Here is a 12,161-nt window from a genome sequence, read left to right as displayed (position 1 = left end):
TTTTGTTTGTAAGTTTTGCTGAGTTTGCTGCTTCCTTTTCAAATTTTTTAGTTAATAAATTTAGTGCTTCATCTTATATTTAGTACTTTGCTTTTTAAACAAAAATTTTTAAAACTACCAATGCTGGTACCAAACCCGGATGAAAAAAGTTGAGGGGATTTAAAAAAAAAATTAGGCCCCCTCTCTATGAAAAATTTCTGGCTCTGCCACTGACATCAAGTATGTTTCACATATTAATCATTCGGGATGTACTTTATTCTTTACAATCTTCTTAATTTATTTAAGTACCTGAATCATATATGGTTATTATTTTAAAACTTACTTATAATATTTGATATGCTATATTTATACAAAATTACCTCTCAAAAGGATACATCCTCTAATAATGAATAAGTCTACCAACTCTAGCCTCATATGGTAAATGCACTGGTAGATGCTCCATGGAATTGAAAAACCCTGGAGGGAATATGTTCTCAAGATTACATAAAATGAAAGGAATGTAATGCCCAATATGGAACAATGCTTCTTTAGTATGTCTTGACGAGCATGAGTCCTTGAAGAAGATACTTAGTTCGATCAAGGGATTTAAGATTAAATCTGGAAGAGAAATGAAAGTAATAGGCAACAAACATTCAATAAATATGTATTAGTTATGAACTTTCAATCCAAATAACCTCCACAATCTCATGTCAACACATCCACTGAGGTTGGAAGCATATCCATCAGGTAGCTTTAGTCTCTGCACAAATTTACAAATTGCTCTCCTCTGCTCTAAAGTGAAGGTAAATAGAGCTTTTGGCTTTAAAAGTTTATCATTTCAACCTTCCTTAAACTCAAGCATTTTCCTCCTACAAATATCCTTCAAATCCATCTTTCATTATCTTAATATTCTCCCTTATGATACATCACTGTTTTGAACACATTATCAAAAATATTCTTCTATATATGTATCACATCCATATTATATATAATCAAGTTTGTTCTATATATCGAAAGATCAAAAAGTACTCTTCTTTGTCTAATTGTGAGTAACTCCATACTCAATCACTTTGTGAATAACTAATGATGAAGAATCAATTATTGTGGGTATAAAATTTACTCTTTTAAATATTTCCTCAATACTTAACCTTGGTGGAGTTTGTGTTGTCTCCACTCTATTTTTAGTGAAAGCATCCTAATTTTGCATGAATGGATGGTTTGCAAGTAAGAACATTCGGTGACAGTAAAATAAATTATTTTTTTCCTCCATGCTTCAAAGTGAATGATTTAAATTTTTCCATGCAATATGGACAAGCTAACTTGCATGGATTGCTCCAACCAAAAAGCATACTGCATGCAAAAAATCACAAAATATCTAAAGTAATGATGCCCTTAATATAAAATTTATTTGATGGAGATATCATATGTGGTAACTCCTTCATTCCACAATAAATTTATGTCATGGATTAAAAGTTGCATGAGCACATCTATCTTGGTCTTTGGATTATGTGGGCTAGGAATAATAAGTGTAAGAAATATATATGGTGTAATCATATACAACTTTGGAGGAAGATTATTGGTGGTGAGTATCACAAGCTAGTATGAGTAAGGTGATAAAGATTTATAAAATAAAGTAAAATCATTTTCACATAAATCTAATCTTACATTTTTTGGTTCTACGATCAAGATGGGATGTGTATAGTAAAAGTGTTTTCAGACTTTTGCTTCTGATGGATGTGTTACAACACCTACTTGTGAGCTGTATTTCTAATGTCATCTCATATATGCAGCAGAGCTCATATATGCATTTAAACGTTTCAATCTGGGAATGATGGGTAACTAGAATAATCGATTGACTAGCATATCCAACTACTTTTTTTTTTCCCCAGAATTTGGTTTAAACCTTGGCGTGTTTATAGCTATCAAACTAAGTTTGAGAACCAATTTTTTAGTCAGGCATAAATTTGTTGGAATTATATTATATGCCGGGTTGATTTCCTTAAGTAAGCCAATAAAATTATTAAAACATTTTTTGGGTACATTGTATTTTATTTTTATGCTTAACATCTTCATAACTACAAATAAATATGAGTGAGTAGTGCACCCATTCCAAATTAGTTGTTGCACAACATGCAACAAATTATAGAAGTTTTTTGTCTGCTTATTCCGGGATTCTGCTATAAATTATTGAAATTGTGGCCTAGTTACATCATAAATCAAGTCATCAAATATCCTAACTCTATATTCCTCAACTATGAGGAAACTTGTAGATGGGCCACACCGAGAGTTAAAATAAGGCTCGTACTTACCATGAAGTCCAATACCAATATTCTGACATGAATCCTCTCTGATATAGATCAACAATAATCTCATATGGTGTAAGGTAGGCTTGATTTTTTTGTTTGCAACATGGACAACGAAACCTAACCTCTGATATTAATGAAGTTAATTGACAGCTTGTTTGAATTAAATAATTCACTCTGTTCAAAAATTCATCTATTAATATCTTACGTCTAGGCAACATTTGGTTATATATCCCTATTGGTAAATCCTAAGAACGGTTGTTCAAAGGAAAACAAAAGGTATTTAAAATGCAAAAAGATGCAACCTAGCTAATGTGGCGTGAGAGAGAAGCTATAATTAAGTCAATTATAATGGCAAATGTTCACTACCTTCATAATTAATTTTTTTTACTCTTTTTCATTTATAAGAATAGTGTCATTGCTAGGATAAATTATAGTTATTCAAATAATAGCACTGAATGGTTTCATAATGATGCAATCCTTATTATTTTGATTGTTATATCTATATGTTATAACTGTTAATTCATTATTTATTGTAGCCATACTATGTTTAGTTATATCTCCTGCATTTGCCTTTTTTTAATCTGATCCACTTAAGCAATTGCATTGCATTTTATTGTATATACCTCAATTAAATCCTTTTCGAATTTTATTCAAATTTTATTTGAATCCCCTAGAAATCTTTCTCAAATTTTGATAAAATTTTATTTGAAGTTTATTCTATAGGGGATGACTAAGGTCAATGAGGTTGGGATAAATTTCAAAATCTTCTCAAATGTGTTTCAAACATTAATAGAACTTTGTTGGTGAATTAAAATAATATCTATTTACCCGGCCTTTAAATATGTACTTTAAATTATATTGTTCATTTATTAAATCCAAATTTCTTGCGAACACCCCCGAAATCACAGCAGTGGCGGTCACTTTGAATGAGCGGACAAGGAATCGGCTTCGGCTTCTTCGTGGAATTGGAATCGCTGGCCGGCACTACTTTTCCAAACTGAAATCATTCAATGTAGTTGAAACCTATTTCCCCAATTATTTATTTGCGTTCACGCTTTTCATCCTCTTTCTTTTGATATGGTATCAATTGTTATTCGAGCGTTGCCGTAGATGGATTCTTCTTCTTCATCTGTGGCGAAGCGCTACTGCTACAACCCAAACCTTCGCTGGAATCCGCAGGTGGAGGAGTACTTTATCAAGGCATACGGAGCTGACCACTTCACTCGAATTTCAGAAGCCCTAACGTATGTTTCTTTCACCATATTATCTCTTTCCTTTGTTCAATTTCGATTAGCGTATTCGCAGTTTCCTTTTCGTTATGCTTAAAACTTGGGTTTGGAAGTTCTCTTCTTTTCGTTGCAAGCAGAAGTAATTTGAACCATTGAAAAGTTGGATATTTTGTGAATGTGAAGGATAAATGGTGTAGAGATGCTGCCGAGGTTTAAGCAGCATAGCCTATGGTGACAGGCGATTCTTCCATGTTTTTTTTTTTTTGCAGTATGTGCGTGTTTGTAACAATGCCTGGTCTTGGAAACTAAGTGGTCGTCATTGTTTCTCTATGCTCATTCTCTTTTTATCTTAAGGAATTTCTTACCACAGCCGAAAGGCGAGAAAAAGTTCCACAGGGTCCTATTTGGTATGCGACAATATGCAATAAGCATGCACATGAAAACATCGAATGATCACTAACTTGTTGTTTTCTGAGGGTTTAAAGTAAAATTCAAAAATTGCTCGTTTGATTCTTTTTATGCTATTAATTCTTCATTTTGTTCAGGCGTCCATCCTGTTACTCTTGCATTCGAGTTAACATTCTCAAGTCTACAAATGAAGCTGTTATTGAGAAGCTAACAAGACTTCTTCAAGGTGGAACTGTAGATGATTTGCATTGTTTGAGCATAGGGAAGCAAGTTTCTGCGAGCACTGCCGGAGATGTTGGTTTGAGGGAAGAAAGTATAGATTGTATGTTTAACCTTTTGCTGGAGGAAACACCTAAGAACGGGAGAAAACCTATGAAATTGTTTAAAGACCCTTCAATTTGTCAGTGTCGGTACGCTGGACTCGATCATGTCTTGTTTGTCAAAGGTTCGGGTCCACATAGCATTCATTATGGAAATCAACCAGATCAATCAGTGAAGGAAGTCATTGTTAGTCGAAAATGTGCTGAGGCTGTTCTTCGAGGAGCCCAGGTACATTTTGATGCTTTTTAGCTTTTTTCATTTACGGTGGTGCATGGCCCTTGAAGTTTCTATTTCTTAAGCTCTGTGTTAATTATATGTTTGTAGTATGAGTTTTACTTGATCTCCTTCATTTTCTTTAATATTTCATATGTTCTCACATTTTTTGTCTCGGGAATTTTCATTATCAAGAACCCTAATTAGACTGTACATGCAATGAGTGCATGCAACTCAGTAGATATATATATTTTATAAAAACTGTCTTATTTGAAAACATGCCAAACAAAGCAAACTTAAGAAGAAGGAAAAAAAAAGCTAATAAAGTTAAGAAAGCATCAAATCATGCAATTCAATTATAGATAAGTGCTAAACTGTCGAAATCCAGCACTCTGAATTCTCACATACCTTTTGCTATTTTGTATTGTGATGGATGAGCTGTCTTGTTGCTTGCATCAATCTAATTCTCCCTTTTTGGGCCTCAGCAAAATGGTTGCTCCCTTAACTATCTGCTCTATGCAGATGATGTGCTTGTGTTTGGAGCTGCCTCCCCCGCAAATGCAACCTGCTTATCCAACACCCTATCACTTTTTGCTAATGTTTCAGGTCTATCCATTAACCCCTCCAAGAGCTCCATCATCTTCTCTAGAAATTTGTTGTATCCTGACGTGATCTATGATATTCTGGGCATCTCTCATGTGAGCTCTTATCTCAAGTACTTGGGGATTCCTATCTCTCCCTCTCGACTTAATTTTACTCAGTTCCAACCACTAGTGAGTAAAATCCTTACTCTACTTGATGGTTTGAAAGTTAAGTTTCTCTCTTTTGCAGGAAGAATTCAATTTCTAAAATTCACTATTGCCAACACAATTGCTTATTGGATCAGAGGATCCATCATACCTAAGGCGTGCTGTAAAGTTATATAAAGGCTTTGCTCTAGGTTTTTATTCCACGGCCGTATCTCTGAAAGGAAACTCCACTTGATCTCATGGTGCAAGTCTGCTAAACCCAAGTAGTTGGGTGGCCTTGACATTCCCTATATTGAAGCTCTTTATCATGCCAGTTTTTACTCTTTTTTATGGAGGTTTTATACCTTAGATAATTTGGCCATCTTCTGGTTTAAATCCAAATATTTATCCCCTTGGAAGCAACATTCGACCAATGCTTCAAAATTTTGGAAGCTACTATGTTCTTCTGCCCAGACTTTTAAGAGCTCGATTTCTCTGGTTGTTACTTATAACTGTAGTTTTTCTATGGTTTGGGACCCTTAGTGTAACGGTAAATCTCTTCATGAACTTTATCCTTCTATTAGGCTTGATTTGCCCTATGTCAAATGCTATCTCAACAAAAACAGTTGGCTCTCTCTATTTCTCTTCCCGATCAGCCTCGCACTGCTTTCTCCGGCATTCCCATTTGTGAGCAACCGACATTGTCTTGGGATGACTTACAAAACCCTTCTTTCTCTATTTTTTCTTCTCAATTCTATGGTAATTTGGAGGTGGTTAGTTGGCACAAATTTATCTGGCATAAACATCATTCTCTCAGATTTTCTTCCTATACTTGGATGGTTGTTTTAGGCCAGTTGAAAAGTGCAGATTTACTTCTTTAGAGATCTATTGATATCAATCTGGCTTGTCCGTTTTGTCAAAATGCCCCAGAAACTCATTTGCATCTTTTCTTCGAATGTTATTTTTCTTTTTCTGTCATCTTCAAGATGTTGCCTTTGCTGGATTGTATCCTCTTGAGGCCGACACTGCTTCAGATGTTTGATTTCTTAAATGGTGTACATGGTTTTTCCAGTTGGGATAAAGATTTCTGTTTTTTCATTATTTGTTGCTCTGTTTATCATTTATGGAAGGAAAAGAATTATTGTCGCTTTGATAATTCTTGGAATAATCCTACCAGGATCTATTTTACCATTCAACAATCTATCCTTGATGCAGGCAAACTAGAAAGAAAGAGCCAATATAGGAGAACACTATGACAAGTAGAACAAAACTTGAATCAATCTAGAATGCAGACATCCAAACAAATACCAAAACAAAGGAAACCCGAACAAACGAACAAAATAAAAAAAAACACTATCCTCAGAACAACCGACAAGCTATTTCCTCACATGCAATGAAAAGTAGGTAAAATTAGATAAGTGCTTAAGGGCTTGCAAACCAAGGGTCCACCACAGCTACAAGGTCCAACATCCAGCAATGCTCCTCCAACAAATGTCACCAAATCAGCTAACAAACATCTCAAGTAGCTCAAGAAGAAGGATACAAGTGGAGTGGAACTTGCATATAGAAGAAGAGATTAGAAGCCCAAGACGAAATAGGGATGAAGAGAGAAATGGAACAAGTTCTCAAGCTTTTCCAAAGGAAGAAGAAACCCTCAGGTTGTATAGAGACTTTGCTCAAATATTCAACAACCTCCTGAAGTCAAAAACATCTCCACTTTATAAGAGAAAAGGGGGCAGCCAAACAACCAATCAACCTCCAAGTGAACCAATCAGGTAAGGGGAAATGGAAGGCCATCAAACATTTCAGAACATCACCTGAAAAGGCCACACAAGGAACCGAGTAAAGCACATCAAACATTTCAGAACATCACCTGAAAAGGCCATACAGGGAATCGAGTAAAGCAGCCACGGGACAAGCAACCAGGGGAGAAACCGAAGGGGCAGCACAGGAGACTGAAACCAGCACCCAACAAGGGAGAAAGAACCAACCACGGGAAACAACATTAGGAAGAAGCCGAGGGGACACAAAGAAGAGGAAAAGGCAAAGATCCAACTCCAATTAATAAGCTAACAAGAGGAATACCTTTTTATAATAATGAGCTAAACATTAGCTCAAGCATTTATGAGCTAGAACTAAGTAGCATCCAAAGAACATAGCCCAAACCCGAGCAGCCAAGGCCCAACCCGAGAGGCAACCAGCAGTCCAAAGATCAAAATAACCCAAGTAGCTAGCACACTCAAGGTTTGCCTTGTCCAAGCACTACCTACTAGATCATTGGATGTTTTCCATCATAGGATAACATAAAAAAACTAAAAAAAATTATAATATTTAAATTACAATAGAAATGAAAATAAATTGAAATTTACATGCATCAATTCCTCCCTGGTGGGAGAATCTCATCTCCCGATGAGAAGGCTTCAACAACTTTTTGAAAAAGATCCGGATGATGATTTTTCAGCTCAATAGTATTCATCCATGTACAGTCTATCAATGGACGATTGCTTCATTTAACCAGGAACCTTTTGTGCTCGTCATGTCTAGTCTTAGTAATCCTGACATCAATAACATCTTCAATTTGATCATCACTATTTAGAATTGATGTGGAAAGTGATAAAGTTTCAGCTTCTACAGAATGATCAGAATTTCCTTCTTACAGAGAAAGGTCAGAAACATTAAATACAGGAGAAGTGCCCAACCGTATTAGGAAGATCCAAGAGATAGGCATTCGTGCCCAATTTTCGTAGAATATGAAAACGCCCAAATTTCTTCTTGCTTAATTTACCAAAAGTACCAACAGGAAATCATTGGCGATGGAAGTAAGCCATAACTAAATCACCCTCCTTAAAATAAACTTTCGTCCAATGTTTGTCAGCAGCAGATTTGTATTTAACATTAGTCATTCTGAGTTTTTCAAGAGCTTGTTGTTAGATAGATTTGATATGATTAAAAGTTTCTATGACTTCAGCACTAACCTTATTAGGTAAAGGCAAACAATTTCTATCTAAAATGTGAGGTATAGACTGACCATAAATAATCTCAAAGCTAGTTTTACCAGTGGAACTATTAATAGAATTATTATATGCAAACTCAGCTTGGATTAATTTCAAATCCCATTGGGATGATTTCTCACCAGCAAGGCATCTCAGTAAATTTCTTAAGCTTTGATTGACAGACTCAGTTTGTCCATCTGTTTGTGGATGATATGCACTACTAAACTGAAGAGTAGTTCCTAATTTTGCCAGAGTATTCTCCAAAAGTGACTCAAAAATCTAGTATCCCTATCAGAAGTAAATGTTCGAGGAATATCATGGAGACAAACAATTTCTTTAAAAAATAAATCAGCAATATATGAAGTATCAGAAGTTTTCTTGCATGGAATTAAGTGTGCCATTTTGTTAAATTGGTCAATAACAACAAAGACAATCATATTTGCTTGCAGTAACATGCAACTCTAAAATAAAATCCATAGAGATATCTTCCAAAGGTTTATTTAGAATTGGAAGAGGAGTATACAAACCAATGTTTTGAGAAATTCCCTTGTAAGCTTGACAAATTTTACATTGTTTGACCAGATTAGCAATTTGCTTTCTCATATGAGGCCAGAAATATTTTTCTTCCACTAAGGCAACATTTTTCCTTGACCAAAATGTCCACCCACACCCCCCCACTATGAAGTTATTGCACAAACTGTTCTCTTAAATTTTTTTTTTATAATGCAAAGTCTAGAACCCTTAAACAAAAAACCTTGATGAATGACAAATTGAGCAGAATTATCTGTTCCATAAGTGAGACAAAATTCTCAAATACTCTTCAAATCTGGATCATTCGCATAAATGTCTTTTAAGAAATCGAAAGAAGTTATGGTTGGATAAACAGTTACCAACAGATGAGACCTCCTACTTAAAGCATCAACCACTTTGTTTAGCACACCAATTTTATGCTTAATATGAAAAGAGTATTCTTGTAAAAAAGAAGCCCATTTGACATGTCTTTTGTTCATATTTTTTTGAGAGCCCAAAAATCGCAAAGCTTCATGTTCAGTGTTTAAACTCATTTGTGTTAAGAAACAGTTCAGGAGTGTTTGTTTTTGCAACTTTGATATTTTTGGCATGCGAGTCAGACATATGTTTTTGAGGATAAAGAGTGAATTCTTTATTATTTTGAATCAAAGTGTAGGTATTATTTTCCCCGTTATGAATGGTTTTGTGATCGAATTGCCAAGGAAGACCTAATAAGATGTGATAAACTTCAAGAAGTACAACATCGCAAACCACTTGATCTTTGTAAGAACTTCCAATTGTTAAGTTAACATTGCATTGTTTTGTTATAGAAACCTCACCCCATTCCTTGAACCAAGCAATTTTGTATGGTTTGACAAATGATTTTGATTTCAATTTAAGCTTATCAACCATTAGTTGTGAAACAAAATTACTTGAACTCCCACTATCGATCATTAGAGTGCAAATTTTTTTCTCAACTATGCAAGTGGTTTTAAAAATGTTTCTTCTAAGCCACCTATCCCCATTCTCTATTTTAGCAATTAAAACTTGTCGGATTACTAAAAGTTGTTCACCTTTATCGCCCTCTATATTAACTTTCTCCAATTCGATTTTGTTTTCAAGTTCATATTCATTTTCTTCATCTTCTTCTATTTCCTCATCATTTTCATTGTAATTATTTCTTGGTGGGTTATTTTTTCTACAAGCCGCAGAGAGATGACCATAGAGCTCGCATTTATAATATGACCCAATTAGTTTTGGTTGTTCCGTAGGTTTAGGACCCATTATTTCTTTACCTTTATTCATATTTTGAGTTTCAAATAATTTAATTCTCATACCCAATGTTCCTACAGAAGTTTGTGAGGATTGAGTTTTAACCCTGCTAGTCTGTCGTCGCTTATAAGTTTTAGTTATTTTGTTGTGACCCTTTTGATGTTGCTTTTCACATTTCAGTGCCATTCGATAAGCCTCATCGAGTTTAGTTACGTGGTGCAAATTCAGTTGATCTTGGATTGTCCATTTTAGACCATTGATATACCTAGTGACAATTCTTTCTTCAGATTCATCTAAGTCATTTCTAGATTGGAGTTTGTAAAAAGTTTCAGTGTACTATTCAACAAATTGATTATCTTGACGTAGGTTATTAAATTCTTGAAAGATGGTTCGTGCGTGGTCTGAAGCCAGGAATTTCCCTCTCATTTTCTCTTTCGTTCTTTCCGGTTTTGAATTTTTTCTTTTCCTCTCCTTAGTCTATTGTTTTGAAGATTTTTCCACCATGTGAGTGCATGACCAGTGAGTTTTAAGCTTGCAAATTTAACATTCATGTTGTCCGGTATTTCTTTCCACTCAAAAAACTAATCTATTTTTTCTACTCATTCAATGAATTGGTCGGGTTGTAATTTTCCTTTAAAGTTATGAACATCAATTTTAATCCCATAATTCCAATTTCTTTGTCGCCTATTTTGGTTCCTAGGGACTTCCTTCTCACTTTCAGAAGTTTGAACATTAGGATTGTTAACATTTAAATTTGCAAGTGTATTAGCCATGTTGTTTATTTGATTTTGCAAATCCGCTAACTGTTGCATCATTTGCTGCCAATCCACTTGATTATTAGCCATTTTTGTTTTCTTAAGAAAGAGACTCACACCACCCTAGGATTTGCTAGTTCGCTCTGATACCAAACTTGATGTAGGTACAGTCGCACCTCGACGCGCCGCAGCCACTATTTTGACTCCTTTTATGCAATTAGGAACTCCTAGGTTTTCGTTCAATGTTTTACCAATGATTTTCAAATTAGAAAGAAAGAGCCAATAGAGGAGAACACTAGGACAAGTAGAACAAAACTCGAATCAATCTAGAATGTAGACATCCAAATAAACACCAAAACAAACGAAAGTCGAACAACGAAACAAAATTAAAATAAAAAAAATACTATCCTCAGAACAACCGGCAAATGATTTCCTCACATGCAACGAAAAGTAGGTAAAATAAGATAAATGCTTAAGGGCTTGCAAACCAAGGGTCCACCACAGCTACAAGGTCAAATATCCAATAAAGCTCATCCAACAAATATCACCAAATCAGCCAAACATCTCATGTAGCTCAAGAAGAAGGAAACAAGTGGAGTGGAACTTGCGGAGAGAAGAAGAGGTTAGAAGCCCAAGACGAAATATGGAGGAAGAGAGAAATGGAACAAGCTCTCAAGCTTTTCCAAAGGAAGAAGAAACCCTCAGGTTTTGTAGAGACTTTGCTCAAATATTCAACAACCTCCTCATGTCAAAAACATCTCCAATTTATAAGAGAAAAGGGGGCAGCCAAACAACCAATCAACCTCCAAGCGAACCAATCAGGTAAGGGGAAATGGAAGGCCATCAGACATTTCAGAACAACACCCGAAAGGCATGTCAAAAACCATTCAGGTAAGGTTTGCCTTGCCCAAGCATTACCTACTCATGATTATGGGATGTTTTCCATCATAGGATAGCATAAAAAAATTAAACAAAAATTATAATATTTAAATTACAATAAAACAAAAATAAACTGAAATTTGCATGCGTTAATCCTCAAGGTGAGGAGATGAAAACATTTTGATGATCTTAAAGCCTGTTTTGCTTTGCTCAATTGATTATTTTCAGAGTCGCTGTTCGGTTGTCCTGGCATGCTGGCTTCTTTTTCTATTGCTGATTTTGTGAGCAATGATGTCAGTATTGCTCCTTTTGCCCCCTTGGATGGCAGTGGACTTTGACTGGGCCGTCTCTGTGATCTCTTCGTGAATTTTTCCTCTGCAACCAGGGGGAGTCCGTCTCTCTCTGCAATACCCCGAGCCCGATTTTGGGATCCTCCCAGGCACTTTTAGGTCTTGCTTGGGATTTCTGCTGGATTTTGCTCCCTTTTGTTTTTTTGCTTCCTTTTTTGGAATGTTTTTCTTTCTTTTCTTAAAGGTTTTCTTTTTTTTTTTTCTCACATGTAACTATT

The 12,161-nt window shown here is 35.3% G+C and overlaps 1 protein-coding gene across 2 annotated transcripts in view; it reads left to right on the top strand.

The window, feature by feature from the left end:
- Positions 1–3,155: 3,155 nt before the first annotated feature.
- Positions 3,156–12,161, top strand: part of LOC110100759 (putative methyltransferase NSUN6) — a 28,097-nt gene continuing 19,091 nt past the window's right edge. For both annotated transcript variants that reach the window (XM_028692946.1, XM_028692947.1), the window contains exons 1-3: positions 3,156–3,297; positions 3,396–3,529; positions 4,060–4,471. In XM_028692946.1, coding sequence (XP_028548779.1) covers positions 3,396–3,529; positions 4,060–4,471 — 546 coding nt within the window. In that variant the 5' untranslated portion in view covers positions 3,156–3,297. The remainder of the gene's footprint in view (positions 3,298–3,395; positions 3,530–4,059; positions 4,472–12,161) is intronic.

This window comes from Dendrobium catenatum, unplaced genomic scaffold, assembly GCF_001605985.2.
Source record: "Dendrobium catenatum unplaced genomic scaffold, ASM160598v2 fragScaff_scaffold_28, whole genome shotgun sequence".
Lineage (NCBI taxonomy): Eukaryota > Viridiplantae > Streptophyta > Magnoliopsida > Asparagales > Orchidaceae > Dendrobium > Dendrobium catenatum.
This window is presented reverse-complemented; position numbering and strand designations above follow the sequence as displayed.